Source organism: Ischnura elegans, chromosome 7, assembly GCF_921293095.1.
Source record: "Ischnura elegans chromosome 7, ioIscEleg1.1, whole genome shotgun sequence".
Classification (NCBI taxonomy): Eukaryota; Metazoa; Arthropoda; class Insecta; order Odonata; family Coenagrionidae; genus Ischnura; species Ischnura elegans.
The window spans coordinates 27,661,740-27,681,527 of record NC_060252.1 but is presented as its reverse complement, the minus strand read 5'-3'; the positions used below and the strand labels follow the sequence as shown (position 1 = coordinate 27,681,527).

Below are 19,788 nucleotides of genomic sequence, written 5' to 3'. Positions count from 1 at the left end.
TTAAATGAAAATAATTTCAAATATATAATTAACAGGGTCTTTCATGATGAGAGTGTAATTGGTATTTCAACAAAAACCTGTGAAGTATGGTAAAACGGCGATTTCCTGGTCTAGCTAAGGCTCCTTTACCATCAAAAGGATGAAGTAAAATTGTGATTTTATTCCCAAAGTTACAGTACTTGCCTACCGATTCCAGTGGCGGATCCAGGAAAGGGACAAGGGTGGGCAGGTGAGTGGGGAGGTTACCTCCAAGCAATAGTGGGGATCGAACTAAATTTCCATTCTATCTTGCGTATATTGGATGGATACCCAAACATGCCAAAATCATGTAAAAAGTTCGCTCCACCGCTGGGAGCGCAATCAGCGTATTTATTTGCCTCTAAATGACCGAAATAGTAGGGTCAAAATGTACCACGACCGGTTAAATCACAAGGAACCGCATTAAGGCCGTTTTACACGGGGCACGTACTTGCACAATGTGACGTGTGAAGAAGGTGCCGTCAAAATTGCGTCGTGTATAGCGATGAATTGCTAGAGCACATGCGAGAATGCGTGGGCGTGAGATGGAGAAATAGTCCCTGTTCTAATTTCGTTCATGCATTCGCGCAATTCCATGTCATTTTAGAAATTAATGCAGTTCAAACCTGCGCAATTCCGTGCCCCGTGTAAAACAGCCTTTACGTAGACTTTCTCTCGAGAACCCGTAACGGTAGTTTCCTTCATCAAAGAAAACGAAAGGCATTGATTGCGATTCGTTACCCAACATTAGTGTATTCATAATATACAAATTATTTGGTTTTTAGAAATACCGGTTTCGACGAATGGCAATGGTAAATTTTATCTTCATTTCAAAGAGGCCAGATTGGCGCCCATGCGATTCCACTCCACGTGACGTCACAGGGACCTAGTTTCTACACGTGAGGATAGGAGTTTTACATCGTCTAAGATTACCAATGCATGCATGAGGCACAGAGCTCAGGGAAACATGTCTTAATAATCACTTATTAAAATTGTCTAAGGTCGGAAAGTTTCCTTCGTTTGATAAGGTAGTAATAATCCATATTTAAGCCAAGCGCTACCTGCTAGCAGCCTGCGTCGTATCAGCGCTCAAGCCTCCCCCAAGGTCACCTCACAGGGCGGCAGCGGGAACCAGAAATACGTCACACGGACTTTTCCCATCATTCTTACTTAGCCGTCGCGTTTTCGCGCGCTTGAAAATTTTCACTTTTCATTTGATCGCGAAAAATAGATATCGTCATTCGAAAATCTAAGAGCGTGAAATGCGTACTCCAGGAATAATAATCTTTCGATTTAGGCAATAAAAAATAATAGGAAACCACTCTATTGTATTCGGTGGTCGAGAAAGGGAAATATTGAACCTAATTGTTGGAAACGTACCGCGAATGGCAGCACAGACGAATGAAAACTGTAAATGAAATTGCATAGTGTCGATTTACAAGTGCAACATCGTATTTATTTTGTCGCTACCATAGAATGATGAAGATAAAATGGATCGACCGAGCATGTAATGAGGAAATGCTAAGAAGAGGGGAAGAAAAGATAGGTCTTCTAAAAACCTTAAGGGGAAAACGGGAAAACTTAATCAGGACATCATTAAGACATGGTGTCCTGATGAAGACGATCGTCGAAGGACTGGTGGGCGGTAATACGGGGGATGGCCAGGAATAAGTTACGTTGGATTAGCCCTTATGAATGCAAAGGAGAAGAAGGTATTTGAAAAAAATATAAAAAGGTTAGATGATGGAAGAGCGAAGTGTACAGCTGCGTACAGTAAAGTTAACGGTAACCGTAAAGTATGCTCTAGCAGCATTGAAGAGATTGAAAAAATAATAAAAAGTCTTTCTTCGGTCATTTTGATTTCATCGATTTCCTCGCATCACCATGTAGTACTTTCAAAAAACAAAAACGTAGAGAAAATGATAAGGTCTCCAAAAAATAATCCACTGCTGCCAGGAAGACTTTACTTCCAAAAATATACCAAAACCAACCGGTTGCAACCCTTCTTAGAAAAATGATAAAACTGAATTTTTGTCCAAAACAAAAATATCATCCTCCCACTTTTTTACAGCTATAACTGACTTTTAAAATGATGAGGGGACCGACAGAAAAGACGTTTTAAAGTTATTTTCTTACCGTTTGGCATGGCCTGTGCATAGTCAGAATCTAGATTAGCGCAATTTATCTACCAGCTTTTTTCCTGTATCCTCCGAGATGTCTTGCGGCTGAGGAGAGATAAATGATACAGAAATTGAATTTCCCTCATGGATTTACATAAACCCCACGTTAGTAATCTGAAATTCACTAGGGCAAAACGAATCACTTCATATGCACCCGTGCGCAAATTAAGTATTAGTTGTACGTGTAGCGCATGTCTCACATCTGAAAGAAAAATTGAAAGGGTGCTTCATTTTGATAGGGTCGCATAGGAATCTAATAGCAATTTCAAGAATAATAAAAGGTAATTCTTTTAACATGGCGAAATAACTGATAGAACAAATTGTGATCTCCTGACCTAAAGGTAACTCATACGTTTGATTAAATGCTATAGGTTAGGGGCTACATAAAAGTGATCGACTTTTTAACGACGAAATTTTAAGTTACTTCATGTAAATCGCTATGGAGACAAGAGGTTAAGTTTAATCTAGATAAACGAAGTGTTTCGTATAAACAGAAAAAGCAAACAAATCCCAGGCGAGAATAACACGGTCGGCGAAATACAGCAAAATAGAAGCAGAGATCTCTCGAATAATTGTCGAAATAAATCGCAGCAAAGTAACTGATGTCTTAAATACTAAAATGAAACAATCATGGCATACATATGATACAGGGAACCAATTAGTTAGTGAATCCAGGGGCGCTGCTAGGAATTTAGGCTGGGGGGTTTAGTGCAACTAACACCGGGGTGTGTGGGGGTATGGTATACCCACTAGGATAAGCGGTAGATACGAGATTAATAAATTGCGGAATTTTAAAGATAAATGGACCAAAATGGTGAGATTTAAAACTTTCTGAGGGATATTTCATTCATCCTTACACTATTGTATTCGTAATATCAATCTAATGAAGTAAAACCGATTAAACGTAAATGGCTGCGAGGGGGGTTTATCCCCCAAAACCCCCCCTCGCAGCACCACTGCGTGAATTCATCGGCTAGATGAATCGGCTTGTTGGCGTACTTTGCTCCGTCACCTCAATCGGCACCTCTGATTTTTAATTAACACAAAGAACGTGGTCAGCTATTGCTAGTTCCTAGTGCCATTTGTTTTTTGGTAATTTTCTTTTCATTTTAATCATTTGTCTTTCATATATCAAGCGTCTTAATAAATTGTTATTTAATAATCCCAAGTAATGATGTAGATAACGATAATAATTAACATTTATTCTGATCATGGACATCATGGAATGTATACTAAATATATCTACTTCAAAAAACCTCTCTTCTGTGCAATTCTTACTGATTCTGATGCAAAACTAAGCTTTTTTTCTGCCCATTGATCCTAATGCTTTGAGGGGCTGCTGTCACGGATATGAGAATGGAGTGAGAAGAAAATTTGGTGCGGATGCTTCGCACGAGTACGCCAGCGGAGTAGAAATTCACGGGAACAATAGTGATTACGTGAGTGAAAAAATTTCTTTCGTGTACATCAAGTGAAATTGCTATCTATATAAGGGTGCCAACCTCCTACCTGGCTCAATGACTGCCCAGTGCCCACCCTCACTAACCAGTCGACTAAATACTCAAAAAACAGATGCGACTGGCCTCCTACCCACAGAACTTCAGCTTTAGTGAATAGGCAGTGTAGGACGATAAGGTCTGCAGGGACCCCACGCCCCTTCAGTGCCCTCGCGCAAAAGACATTTACGCTAAGGAAATGGTGAGGGAGGCATTTAAAGAGATGGATATGTAAAAAAATGGGATGGAAAAGAAAAATAGGCGGCCCCATTTGACGAAAACCAATTGTATTGGTAATAACTCGAAAGGCTAATATGTAACGCGAAAGGCCAGAAATCCCCAAACAGCCTACAAAGCCCTAATGAGCCAGTAAATAAGTCCATCCCCCAGAAATGTTTTAGAAATTCGGTCTGAAGTTCAAAAATTAATATCTCCGAAAATTTCACCCTCTTCGAACCCATCCCGAAATTCTTCATCCCTGAATACACAATCCGATAATCCATCTCCGTACTCGGAAGGATACTAGATGAAAATACGCTAATGAATGCCGTTTTTCACGAGGTATTTAAGTGATATTCTGGTGTATATTTGTTGTAACAGAAGTGACATTCTCACGCACAAGCTGAGGTGTAGATAAAGTTGCATAATGTAAAATGACAAACCGCGATAGCGAATGCAGAAATGCGTGAATGAGGTTCGGATAAAGCCCTGGTGTTGCCTCGTACTGTTATTATCGGGGCAGTAGATAACGCGAACGAAGGAAGCACCGTGAGTTTACGGGTAAATGCGTCATGCTAAACTGCCGAAAGAAGACCTCCACATTCAGAGCTCAATTCATAGGACGAAACATAGAGGTGAAGGGAGTTAGAAGTATACCCACCTGACTAAATAAGCGACTAGAATCATAGGAGCAACCATTTTCCGGAATGAAGACTGATTCAATGTCAAATTTAGAAAACTGGTAAATTTCCCTACATAATATCTCAATAGCAAAAACCGATCATGGTTTCAGCATTCAGTGGCACTATCAAAGTAAATATTCTGAAGGAAATCTTAGCCGGGAATGAAGAGCTCAGAGTCTTAGCTCAGATATGGTAGGGGAGGTAACAACTATATTTGCCTCCATAGTGACACTAGGTGCTTGACCATGGTCGGTGAATTACTATAAACATTTAGTGGGGAAGTTTAAAGACATCTGCGATTTTTGCTTCTAGGGGGGGCAGCTGCCCCCTCCTGCCCCTTGCTAGGTATGCCCATGCTCAGGCTCCCTACCTAGCCCCCCCTTGTCCCTATCCTTGATCCGGCACTACTTAAGATGATCATTATATTGGAATTGGAGTCTAACCTCAATATAAGGTTCAGTTAATTCATTTTAAATAGGGCAAATACAAGTATTATTAATAAACATGAGGGAAGATTACTGCATTCTGTGGCAGTGCCCTCGCACATGATAGTTAAACTAATTCAAAATAAGTTACTAAATTATTTCTATCTCATTCTCATTGCGGGCGGACTGTCACCCCTCTTATATATGCCCATATATTTTACAACTTCTTCAAAGAAAATACCTAGTGGTAGTGTAGGATACCTACGGAAGTAATAGGAAGAGAACAGGTTTTTTAAAGGAAGTATGGCACTGTATCCGAGTCATAAGTTCAGATTAATACGAAATTGGAGAATTGAAGTCAGGCATGTGTAATGAGTTGCGAGTAGGATTCTATGAAAACCTTTCAATAACTACTCATTCACTAAACTTCACATGTAAAAACTCGATGCCCCTAATACATGAACAATTTTCTCAAACTGAAACCACCTATTCGGAGGCCAAGCCACCCACAGAAACTTTGCATTGTTCTACCACTTGCATAGTGACGGAAGTTATTGGAAACTAGAGGCGCAGTGAGGGGGGAGGTCCAGGGGGTCCAGACCCCTCCCCCCTCCAAAATATAAAAACACAATTACTTTGCTTCATAAAAAAAAAACAAAATATCAAAAAAATGATTTTAAAATAGATTTCTTGGAAAAATAAAGTATTTTCTATTATAAAAAGTGTAAAAATTAGTTTAAAACCCTCTCCTTATTACCTTGTTTTTCCAAAATTTCCCCCTTTGGAACATCCCTGTCCCCCTGAACAAAATTCCTGGCCACCCCGCAGCCAGAAACAATCGAAATGTCGTCTTTAACTATCACTCAATCATGCCAATAGTAAATTAAAGAGCCATCTGAGAAAATCCACTTCTATTCAAGTAGACATACACTTAATAACAAATTAGTTGTCTAAAGTGGCAGATACATGTGGGGGCGCAAGGGGCACGCCCCCCATGGGCTTGGGGCATGCCCCCCTTGAGGGGCTGCCTACATTACCTAACATTGCAAAACCACAATTGTAACTTTTTCAAATAATAGGATGGCATTGTCTTATATATACGTACTATCAATTTAAATAAAATTTTCTTAAACTTTGCATATCACTTAATTACGTGTCATTACAACAAAAGTAAAGGTAGCTCAAGATATCTTTTGCAGCTCCCCTTGAGTTTTTACTGTATCCGCTACTGGTTGTCTACCTTAGTATTCATTTTTGTAAAAATTATAAAATACTATCCTAAGATGACTATCTTCATCATTGAAAACTACTACAATAAATCTGATTTTTACAGACTCCTCAGTGACTAAACTATTTTGTTTTTATACCATTACAATTATACCTTGATTATTTTGTGAATAACCTCATCATCTTTTTTGAGATGCATAATGATTTTAAAATTTCAATGGCTGATATTTTTATTACAAAAGCAACTTTTAGGTGCAACCTATTCTTCTTTTCATCAAGATGATGGTAGTAAAAATGGGGTAACTACCAAAGCCATAATTTATGTAATCTGCAAAGACCTTTAGCCCTTACCCCCTATAGAAACCCGATGAAGTATTTAAACATCTAATGATAGTTTCTGTGTCATCACATTCATTTCCTAGTAGAGGAGAAATAAAACTGATGATAGATGAAAAATTTGAATACATCGCAAAGATGTACAGTACAGCTCTGGCCTCTAAAAAAATATGGACTGAGATAATGAACACAAAGATATCCTGAGGCATAAGAGTTCACTTCTGAAAAGATATGAAGCTAGTATCTACAACAAAAGTTGTGATGGAATTGAAAGAAGGTTACATTTTAGAATATTCATCTAGGATATTAATGTAGGTAGTTTGCAACTGTTGCACTTGTAGGCAACTTTTTCCTGCAAAAATTGATTTGAATAAGAGTTGATAAGATTAGATTAATAATTTATATTATCTGGCTCATTTTTATTAATTTGTTAACAATACTCCATGAATATCCAAAAAATTTCTACAAATTAAATAGCATGCACTGCCGACTGATGTACCTATTCACTTGAAGGCAGAATATGCAGAACAGGCTGAAGGCTGACGATTGCTAGCACAATAGCAGGAAAGGTTTCGCGTCGTAGATGGTTGAAGGAGGGATTGGCATACTACTACATTTCAACATATCCGTACATTCCATGTCCGTTCCAAAATGAGCTCTAAGGAAAATATTATTGTGTCACAATTCCTCCCTAATAACCAGCAAAATTGCTCCAACTCTATTCTTTTCATCATCTTTGTTCAATTTGCATCTTTTCTCAACTTGATGCTTCAAAGTTATTCCTATGATTGAGGGTATATTTATGTGAAGCATTCAACAAATCCCATAAGCCTGTCCCCCTCCCCGCATAAGGTCCAGTAAGCTTCATTCTATCCATGAAACTTTTTTTCTTCCTAATCTCTTCTAGAAGTTTTGTCTGCTCACCACTTGCCTTCGTGCCTAGAATTTCCTCCTTCCTTTTCCTCTCAGTTCATCTCACCTCCATTCTCTGCCATTGTCACATTTCAAATGCTTCCAACCTGCTCTCATTCTACTTTGTCCGAGTCATGATTCCACCCTGTAAAGTCCTATCCTACCCTTCCCACATCAGACTTTTCAGAATTAAATCAGTCACTATCTACTTTTCTGTTCAGCATTTATCATGGCTCTTGAAGCTCCACAAAACAGCACTTTGGTCTTCTTGTGATTTATTTTCATGCATAATTGTTCACCTTCTGCATCCATAAGCAAAGTGGTGGCTGGTGGTAATTTAACCAGGGTGTGCATTAGAGCCGATATACGATGATTTACTTATATTCTGCTAATACTAATCCATGAGTCTCATTTATCGTCGCGATAGAATGCATAGCATGCAATACATATCACAGGTGTATTTGGTACTGAATGCACTTTGGTTCTTCGCCATCTTTGCGCTGGTTGAGAATGATGGCGAACAGGGGTGAGGGAGTAGTGTAGAGAACTGCCATCCAGATGACTTGGTGACGGACTAGGATCCTTAGCGCAGGTAGTGTGGGTGGCAGCTATCTGTGAGTTACTCTTAAAATGTGTGCATGGGCACTCGCATCGTTTTGGGTCTGCTCCCAACACCCACATGACTAGTGCATACCTCCCGCTCACCTCGTCCTACCCGAGCACCCACAAGCGATCGCATAGACTGAATATGCGGCCGGCGCAATGCCAGGGATCACACTCTTGTAGAGTGGTGAATTCACCAAGGAGACAGCTGTAGCATTCAGAGCTTCATATTTCATCCATATGTAGACAGAATTTTTATTTTTCTCATGGTAAAGGAATAGTTTTCTTTTATAATTCATTCATGTTTGGGTGTGCACTTGCCAACATGCGTATAGCCACGCACCGCCACTGCATAAGCATCTGAGACTTCCGGCATGGTTAAATCCTGATTCTACTTCACCTGCTGCGTAACTCTAATTCTAAAAAGTAGATAACATTTACTATACCAACGGCAGAAAAAGCAAGTAACAAGAAGCTCATTAACTACTAATTAGCAACCATTACTTAACTCTCAAAGCACAAAATATCTTTTCATATGATAGTAGTAAATGGGTTTATGGTGAAATGAAAATTCAGGAATCATCAAATCAGTTAATTTATTTTAAAAAACATACTTCACAAATGTCTCATGAATTTTTTCAACCACTCAATTTTACGGCTGTGTATGTGCACCATAATCAACCAGGTAAAAATGATTCCATTGCAGTGCACCAGCCCACTTTTCCAGGCTAATTCACCTACTAAGTCAGTGTACATCAAGTTGAAAGTTATATAACATTACAAAAACACACTTTCCACAAAGTAAAAATGCCAAGCAAACCTCAAATAATAAATGAGTAAGTTTCAATATTTTTACGAATACAATTAATTACAAGTGGCATCTTTTCCTCACAATCAAATGGCATACAATGAACCATCTTCTTACTTTTACTGGATAAATTTCTTTTATATGTTAATGGAATCATAAGAATTACTTGCGTCAGATGTAGCAAAGCTTCTGTCACCCTACCTTGTATGATGCGTACTTTAGTGAGCAATAATACTCAATAGACTTGCTACATTCAGAATAAGGACATTCCGAGCAACTCCTCAAGAGTAAAGTAACTTACAGGCTAACTGTATGTACCAAATTCAATATTTATGATATTTTGGTGATGCTGGTCAAAAATGGAACTACAAAGATGACAAAGGAAAGAAAAGAGAATCTGATAAGGAGAATCTATAGACAGACAAGAGGATAGAACTAACCATAGATTATAAAACTTCAAATAAAACACTTTCATCATGTAATTTCTTTCCACATTAAAGAATAATTGACCTGAAAAATATGAATGATTTCAATCTTTATAGCTGACTAATGTAAACACTTCCATTAACATACTTACAAAGGAAATTCTGATCTATTCTATAAAAGAACAGTTACAAAGTAATATTGCATATTGAACAGTCAAATAAACAGTGAAATCTCTTTCAACCAATTAACCAGATTTTTTAAATGAGTTAGGTTCAGTACAATGAAAATAAATCAGCATATATTTAGCTGCTTCAATGGTAAATATGACTTTAAAATTTAATATCAAAGGTCAATATTGAAAATATCGACCTCCATGTAAAGAAATTTAATTCCTTTTTACAAAAATAATTTTCATTTATCTGAAATATATCCTGGAGTCTCAAATAAGTATATTACTAATTTTCGTATGATTTCTCTACTCAAGTTGGAAGACATGGATGACTATTTACTTACAGATTTCTTCATAAAGTGCACAATTTTCATTAAAAATTATTTACAGATATATGTATTCAATTCAGCTATTACAACTAATGAAGCTTATCTCCAAATAAAATTCAAGGTTAGACAGCAAGAGAAATAATCATTATGACATATTCTAATAACAACTTGTGAATCTCTGTCAAAAAGTTTGCAAATCTGTCTCCTTCACAGCTAATCACCTTACCATGGCTCAGTTTTGAGTGAATATAATTTATGATTTCTTGATTTTCAAAAGAAATATTATCTTCTACAATGCTTGTGTGCACTTAAAAGAAATGAGTTGAGATACCCAAATAAGAGATGCGTGGCAAGTGAAAGTGAAACTACACAAAGGTTAAACAAGGGTTTCAACACTTTAACCTTATACTCTACACATCATAAATGGACAGGGTAACAATTTGAAGAAAACTGGCTACATCTGAACAACCACTTTCAAACTCAATTACAACATATACACCTTCTGAACTTGTACTAACAAATTATTATAATGCATTTCATGAAAATGATGTATTTGCACTTTTGAAACGTCTTATGGCAAGGGTAAAATTGATGTTAAAAGTTTTAAACTGAGCTAACTTTACTTAAACCAATATCACCCATGCCTGTTATACATTTTCCAGAATTTGAAATGGCAAAGTAATAGCTACCTATGGAACATTGTATCAAGTAAAATTACATTAAGACAAAAAATATATTAATCACATAGTTCAACAATATGAAAGAGGGTGGAGACCAAGTCATGAGACGCAAATGAAGCCATATTTTCAAACTTTATTTTAATGTATCTGTACAAAATATTTTGTCTGGAATTAGCATATCTTTCATTTGGCAACCACAATTCAGTGGATCGTAAGACAAACATACCCAAACTTCCTCGGCGACTCATTAATAAAAAACTACAATCTACAAGAGACCAAACTAAACCCAAAACCATAGAGAAAAGCTGCAAAGATGTGAGAAACGGGATTGATATCACAAAACACAACCTCTTTCGGATACTAATCCGAGGCATTATTTGTTAGTGGCTCAACAACGTTCTTCAATGAATATCCTCTTACACCGTGGATGGATGCTCGCAGAGAGAAAATAATACTTTGGCTCAATTAGCCATGAGTAACACCAAATTACCCTGCTCTATTCTACTTAAACACTCAACAGGGGATAATCCACACACTCTAGATGAAATACAATATGTATTCAACATGAACAGAAAGAATTGCACAGATATTTTTTTAAATATTCCACACTGCTCCAAAATGAGCATATCATACACCGCATGACAAGATATTCACAATGAAATCATCCCATAAACAATTTTCTCACATGAAATATGGCAACTTGGCAATATAGAACCTTTTTTGTACAAATTAGTGTTAAACACTTAACTCTGCAACTAAATAAATCACGGACGTAAAAATGCTCTCTGAATCTCAACTATGTATCAAACACTCAAAAATAAAAAAAGATAAAATTTTTACATTCACACAGGCTGTCAAAAAAACAGGTGGGCATGATAGGACCTATCACAATGATAATGTGGTACACATGACCACATTGCTACAAAGGATGAACAAAAAATATAAATGATTTTGGTGGCATGAAAAAAATTCATTTGGTCAAGAACAAATATCAACACACCAAAGGGAAATAAAGGGTTCTATGCAAGACATAAATAAAACATCTTTTACTTAGGATTCCAATCGCAGCATAAAATAGAGCAAAAGAGCTCTGATCTATTTTGAACCATAGGTTGGATGCCCATGCAAACTTTTTTTTCAAATGAGTCAGACAAAGTATTACACAGGACAACTACAAACAGTGAAATTTTGGAACAGTCTTCAATTATTTGTCACGCACATTAGGGAACTTTGTACAAAGATGGACTCAAGAGCTTTCCACAAGTAATCAAACTCCTCAGAAGTATACCTTGTTATTCCCCTAAAATATTGTGGTCTATTATTGTACAAGAATCATTTCTGAGTTACTTTAGAATGTAGCCAAAGTTTAAGCATTTACTCATAGATAAAAGCTCTATTACTTCAAACAGACAATGCAGACAACATCTTGACCAATATTCTTTGTCTAAAATACATACGGTATATGCAAGTAAAGCACAAATAGATATGACTCAGTCAATATGAAGAGTACAGAAAGGCACTTGATGAAGTGCAAAACTGCAACAGTATTTTTTTTGTCACATACTGCATTCCAAATACATTTTTTCCAAGTTTTAAGAAACTTCCAAATTTTAATCAAATGTTTTTTTTAAGTACAAGGAACATTTCTGCAACCAGCTGATATGGCATGACAGATATGGCCAAATTCATTGATTAGATTCACTTTGATAAATCACCACTGATTTTATCTCTTCTTCATATTATCATACCAGTAGCACACAAGGTGATTATACGAGTGTACCACATCATTATATACAGTCAAATCTTTTCCTAAAGTATCAAAAACGAAGCCACACTATCTTTGAAGCCACACTGATTGGACGACTGCTCCCATTGACATGTCCCTCACCAAAAAAACACTATTCTGTCCTTCGATAAACAGATAAGCCTGCAATAGGTCTCCAGTTCCCTTCCTACATCATGTGTCATCAGTCCTTGCCGTTAAAAACAAGAGTTAGTGAGTGAGTGAGAGAGAGAGAGAGGGAAGAAGGAGAGAATAAGAGAGTACTTACCATTAAATCTTCACAGAAGACAAAAATCAGAGAATACATACAGTCATTGGTATATGTATAATATGATAAAAGGGTGATGCTGGATCCAATCACAACTCTATTCCATAACACTTTATTTCCTCAGTGTAATAAACTCTTGAACTTTTTTTTTCTCTTCAGAAAGTTGCCACCAGGACAGGGATGGGAAATATAATATATATATTTATTTATTTATATAATTAATAATAGGCTGCCGGACCTGCTAAATGAAAAAATCTCACTAGAAACAAACTTTTCTGTTCCACATGAGTTTCCTCCTCAGTTTTTCCCATTTCACGCTCTTCCCACTACACCCACTTACTCCTTTATATAAACAACCACTACAATGCATTCAGCTACATTAGAAAGAGATCAATTTTTTCATTCATTTTCTTTCGGAGACATTGAAAAACAACCTGTTCACTCACATGTCACCAGCACTCAGTTCACATACACACACGGGCGTGCACACGCTTCATCTTAAAAAATAAGGACTTGAGATACCAATTAGCCACGTCCTCTCTCTGCACATCTGTCGGTGCTCCCACCAGACTCCTCCTTCCGAGAGAGAGAGAGGAGGTTCCCTTACTGACCTCCTCCAACTCCTTATAAAGAGTTCTCTAGTACAGATCTCGTTTGCATCCCAGAGTTGTGTTGGACCCAGGGTTGAAAAAAAAACTGATGGTCCGCAGATGGAATTTTGGACCCAGTGTGAGTAAAACCGTCAACACCCCCGCCAGTTTGATAATTGTCATAAATATTGTCAAGTATTGTCCCAAGAGGAAAAAATATATAAAGGTTCAGAGTCATGCAGAACCTTTTTGTAGTAACAGTTGCTTGTAATCCTTGCTTCCCACTTCGTGAGAACATATGCAAAAACTTGAGTGAAATCGATATTCGTGAGAATGAGTGGCGAGAATAACTGAACAATTACCACAGCACATCCACACATTCCTCCTTTGTATGTGTATATATATAATATATGTGTATATATTTCTATACATGGGCGTATATAGATATACATATGTATTTAGGCACTGACTGGTGTTAAGGGGGTATGGGGATATGGAAGGAGGCGGAAAAAGACTTTTCCCTCTTCAGGATAACGTTCTCTGAAGCTAGTTGTGCTTCACCAAACAAGTCTCCGTGGGAATGGAGGGAGGACGCAGGGGGGCAGAGAGGGGGAGGAGAGGATTGCAACGCACTCTTCAGAAAGGGGATGTTCGTTGCGGCCGCATCAGATGGTCAAACGTGCCACTCAAAGTGATGCGGTTGCATCTCCTCATCCAAGGCTCTCTCCAATCGTAGGAGAGCCCCTCTTGCAGATTGAGTTTTCTTGATCAATGAGAAATCTTCTGGTCATTAATCTTTGACGAGTCTGTAGATGTGGTGCTGAGCCCCGTGCTCAGACGTTGATACTTCAAAGACATAGGCTGTGCAGAGGAGAGTTTCTGTCGTCTCCCTGTTGGTTACCACCTGTGGATGACATGGCATTAGATTAGTAAAATGACAAATGAAATTGTGAATGATTAGATTCAACTTCACCTAGTCATGACACTGACAACTACTTCGATAAATGAAAGTTTACCCACAGTTAATTATCACAGGAAATCTACTGCATAAGGCATATACACATGGATCATCTTTGCTTAAATCCCTTAACACGTTCACTGCTACTTCAATCACAATGACCAAAACCCATACTTCATCTTCACAGCCAGAAAGTACTTCAGTCATGGTGAATAAAGTACTTTTTTGGCTTCTCACAGTATGCCATTGGTCACAGCAACTTCGGTGTCATGTATATGATGTGGCTAACGCAGTGCACGTATCCGAATGCACACAAAAATTCAAATGAAAACATTCCAAGTATTAAATGGAAAGGAAAAAGAATAACACTTTGGCCCAATGAGTGAATTCATCTAATAATCCACGGCAGGGAACATGTTAAAATGCTGAATTTCCTTCTTCAGAGTTCTTTTTCTAGGCCTGTAACTCTTCATTCTATCCAAGAACCATAACCTCTTCCTTCTTTGTCCTCATTTGCCTTTCAAGCCTTGTGTTTTCACGCTCTTTGCTTTCTCCTTAACTCCTCTAAAAGTCATCATCTCCTCCCTTTTCTCATCAAGAATCATGTTTCTTTTCCTCCCAGTATACCTCAACTTATCCATTCTCTGCCACATCTGCACTTAAACATCTCCAGCCTACTCTCATCCCCCTTCCTCAAAGTTAACTTTGCACCTGATAAAGAGCAACACTCCTTATCAGACCCTTAGTTAGCTATTTGTTAACACTCTCCCCACAGCTAGGATTCTCTCAGTGACTCTTTTATATTTTTAATGCTTCCTTTTCCAAACCTATTATCTTCCTGTACTTTGCAGCTATGCCCACTTTCTTCTAATGCGCTAACAAGACAGTTGAATCATAATCATCCACATTCATGTCAGGCAACATATTTTTTCTCTCGAAGCTTTTCAACACTGCATAGCCTGGGTCCTCTAGTAATCATCATACCATTTTCCCTTCTCTGCATGCCTAGAAAATTCACCAGCATCTGCAATCTGCTCACAGACTGATCGATGCCTGATTATCCTCAAGTCTCACTGACTTAGAACTAACCTCCCAACAAACACTCCTGCATCTTGCTCTTTCTATACTTCTCTTCTGAGTAAATAATAAAATGTCGAGCAAGGATAAGCAGAGGACTGCTTGGAGTCATACCCTCCCGGATGGAAAATTATCAGCTTTTACCCTCATTTGCGGGGTCTGAACATATTCAGATGCGGAATAAGTCATCTTTACCAATAGGGTAGTTTCCTTCATCAAAGAAAACGAAAGGCATTGATTGCGATTCGTTACCCAACATTAGTTTATTCATAATATACAAATTAAGCATTTGGTTTTAGAAATCCCAGTCAAGACGAATGTTAATGGTCAATTTTAACTCCATTTGAAAAAGGCCAGATTGGCGCCCATGCGATTCCACTCCACGTGACGTCACAGGGACCTAGTTTCTATACGAGAGGATAGGAGTTTCACATCGTCTGAGATTACCAATGCAAGCATGAGGCACAGACTTCAGGGAAACATCCCTTAATAACCACCAATTAAAACTGCCTATGGTCGGAAAGTTTCCTTCGTTTGATAGGGAATTAATAATCATTATTTAAGCCAAGCGCTACCTGCTAGCAAGGTACTCTGCTACCAGCTAGAAGCCTGCAACGTATCGACGCTCATAGCCTTGCACCAAGGTGGCCTCACATGGCGGCAGCTGGAACCAGAATGACATCACATGGGCTTCTCCCAGCATTCATGCTTAGCCGTCGCGTTTTCACGCGCTTGAAAATTTTCACTTTTCATTTAATCGTGAAAAATAGATATTGTCATATAAAAATCTAAAAGCGTGAAATACGTACTCCAGGAATAATAATATTTCGATTAAAGCAATAAAAAAATAATAGGAAACCACCCTATTCCGTCTATTTTCTACAGAATGTCTATTACCTTTAACAAATTCACTCTATCTCATGTTTTTTTTTCAGAATCATGATTTAAGCATTAATGTCCTAACTATATTCTAGGTTTATCTTGTTAGTTAATTTCGGGAAATGCTGGGTTGAAAACATTTCCCAAAATGAGCTTACAAGATACATAAAAGTCGTTGCAAAAATCTTCTAACAAAAATTATAATCTAGGTTCCTCTCTAGTAGGACCCTCATTACCGATATAGCATTTCAGGATGACTCTACCTTCCTGAATCGGAACTGACAAACATCCAAGTAGTACTTGCCCTTGCCTCCTTTTATGGCCCTACAAAAACATTGATGCCTGCCAATCAAATCAAATACTAGGCTAACTATCCTATAGCCTTTCCAATCCATTAATTTCATTTTTGGCCATGGAATTAGATATTTCCACAAAATCTTTTCCTTCCAATTCCCTCAATTCCTAATATGCCAGATTGGGTGAGTTGATAGATGTGAGTAAAAATTTACGTAAAATAGGCAACAAGTGTAATAAATCCCAATTTCATCCTGAATTTCTAAGTTGCTAGTAAGCCAAAGAAGGCAAAAAGAATTCATAATACCTCAGGGGTAAGCTCCATTAGATGCAATAGCTAATATTTCAAGCAAAACTTGGCTTAGTTGAATGAGAAACAAGAAAAATTGGCATGGGTAAGTGAGTTAAGGGTGAAGCCAATGGCTTTTGGTTCCACTTTCTCATGACAATATCAACCCAACATAATTGATGAAATCTTTGTAGAGACAGAGGCTTATCAATTAGATGCAATTTAATATCTAGGAGAGTTTACTTCAAGGCCTTAGTTTAAATTGATGGAAAAGAAAAGTAGGTACCTAATGAAGTAATTTCACTTTCTTCCTTACTTGGCCTGAGTTTCCAATAGAATATGGAAGCATGATCTGAGGATCTACAGGTCTATCATTTGACTACAGTCAAGGGAGACTTTAAATGTAATTTTGCACAGCTACGTTTCACTAAAAGATGCTTATGACCAAAATAGCTGTATTTCACAAATACCTTAAGTAGAATGATCTTTCAACAGCAAATTTCCATACATGCACTAAAATTTAGTCACAGTTATTAAACCTTCAAGCCATACCTGGAGGATGGTGAAGTTTTCCAAAACACTGTTCATCATGTACTTTTCAGGAAGGTGTTTCAATTTGTGGATGAAGTTGATCATGTATTCGCACATGGGAGATCGATGTATTCTGTACACAAATCTTCCATTTTCAAACCTTGCATACTCAGTCTCCACCTTCTCCACAACTTGCTTTCCAAATGAACACACTTTAGTAGAACAAGATATGATCATGTTCTCATTACTTTCATACCTGCAGAGAAAAAAAGATAAACATGCATGTTAAAAACCTGATAACTTGAATAGTTCTAAAGGCTGCCAATGCATGGGTACAAAATAACTTTTATCAGCAATTTCTACATACGCAAACTGTTTTGACAACTAAGGTATGACTTCCGGGCTTTAGTCTATTTTTATCATGAATCATCAATTTTCAGAGGCAATTGGTGAATACTGAAATCATACCCTGAGTTAAAATCTTGCTAATTTCTCTCAATAGAAAGGTATTGATATCAAGTGATACTAATCAGCTCTAACTGGTAGGAAGAAGAGGTAAGCCTGGGGAATATGATGGAATCATAATATAGGATTTTTGGCAGGCATTGATTTCACGGAATTAGTTCACTTAAAACTGCATGTTAAGTCATTGCCTGGAGTTTAGCAATACCCTAAAAGGTCTCTTATGACAAACATGAATACTTTTATGTCATTACAGATTGCTCTTAAAATCCTACACCCATCAAAGGTGCTACCCATTATGTTATCGAGAAAGCAATATACAATTTTATTGTAGGGAAATAAGAAAGGCCAATCCCGATTATGATCGAAATTGATCAGATATCTTAATTTGTGTAAAAGATGCACCTGTATTTTGAGTATCAAAGGTTGAGAAAAAAATTAGGATTATTTCTTTTTCTATCATGAGATGTTGGGGATATTAGTATTTACTTCCAGGCATTATTCAAGCATTTTATTCACATCTCAATATTTATCGAGTGTTCTTAATAAGATTGGACCTGTTTTGTAAGTATTTCATTTACTATATCACATTTAGCACCAAAGTCACCCACCACTCCTGAGGCCTTGCGAAAAGAGCAAGCAGATCTGGAATTCATACATAAGGTGGACCCTCAGCCACCAACGGTGGTAAAAATCTATGATCATGTATGCAAACAGCTTTGCCCCATCCTACATATAGTTTACCACAACAGTACTTGGTTCAAACATCAACCAACACCACTGACATCTCACAGTATTAATCTACAATGCGAGAATGAAATCTTTACTTAAATAGATCTCTATATTTTATTCCATTTTCTCATTATTGCCATTTCCAAAAAAAATATGCAGCAATATATGTAATGCCAAACCCTTCATTTTCCTTTTCCTTCCAGCTGAATGATAACCCAGATCAGAGAAGAATATTCAGATATAAACTTAAGTATAAGTAGGACAACTTACTGGCTTGTGACTCCATAGAATGCTCCGGTCTCATCTTGGATGTTGGTGTTGAGGTCAGCCCAAAACTTCACGAGGAAGAAAGCATTCTGTGGGCCCTTGTCATATAGCTCCTTCAACCCACCCTTCTTCTCTGGAAATTTGTCATAAATCTGCCTAATATCTACAGCCTGTAGTTAAAAGATAACATACCACATCAAATTTCATCAGAGACAACCAATCACGATCACAACACACCGAGCATATGATGGCATGACTGAAGCAGTTTGGATCAAATTAATTTTTACTATTAATGAATATATTTATATTTTTACAAGTTAAAGAGCTCATTGAGTATTCAGCGAAACAATAAAATTGTTATGACTTTATAGCCACAGACTTACCTCTAGTAAAGAATCTGCATATGTGACGGAGCCTATATGAACAAACAAATGCTTTTGGTACTGAAAAAAATGAATAAAAGCATGTGTTATTTTCTCATCTTCAAAGGTACACCATAATTTCAACAATTTCATAATAATGTAATACTGTCACCATAATTAAGTCACTACACTGTCAAAACTTAAGAATTAGGAATCTGGATAACAAGTGCTATATAAGGCCATAATCTACTGGCTTCTTACTTTTTTTCAGTAAGAACGTATTCATAGAAGGAAAGAACGAAATGTAAGGCTACAAAATCAAGATGTGGAGAACATCTTTTTAGCATAGTGAAATCATGAAAACACAGAAATAAATATTTTCTTTAACAAAAGAAAGCAGAATATAAAATCTCATGAGATATGGTATTAGACCCAGATACAGTTGAGCACCAATTATCCACCATTTCACAGTGTGTTGGATAATTCATTTTCAACTTGCATAGCCAGTCCTCCGATACACTCTACTACGATCCATTTACAGGCTCCCCACTTCAAACAACTACTTTTCAACAGAATAGATATGAATGAATGATGCAAGGAAAGAATGTCTCAGAAACCAACATAAAACTGGTCAGAAAATGATCACATATGAATTATCCATCTCTTTTGCTTGCATGTTTGATCTTTCAATGCCCTTAGAACCGATAATTGAAGCACTATTCTATGAAAAGTTATGTTGTTATTTTTTAAAACAGACGTTTAATGAAACAATAATCTGGAGGAGG

At 37.3% G+C, this 19,788-nt stretch overlaps 1 protein-coding gene across 11 annotated transcripts in view; it reads right to left on the bottom strand.

Annotated features, from left to right (window-relative positions):
- Positions 1-8,678: 8,678 nt before the first annotated feature.
- Positions 8,679-19,788, bottom strand: part of LOC124162952 (transcriptional enhancer factor TEF-1) — a 796,250-nt gene continuing 785,140 nt past the window's right edge. For all 11 annotated transcript variants that reach the window (XM_046539727.1, XM_046539722.1, XM_046539723.1 and 8 more), the window contains 4 exons: positions 19,025-19,084; positions 18,645-18,811; positions 17,202-17,436; positions 8,679-14,056 (listed from right to left, as the gene is read on the bottom strand). In XM_046539727.1, the coding sequence (XP_046395683.1) occupies positions 13,943-14,056; positions 17,202-17,436; positions 18,645-18,811; positions 19,025-19,084 (576 nt within the window). In that variant the 3' untranslated portion in view covers positions 8,679-13,942. The remainder of the gene's footprint in view (positions 14,057-17,201; positions 17,437-18,644; positions 18,812-19,024; positions 19,085-19,788) is intronic.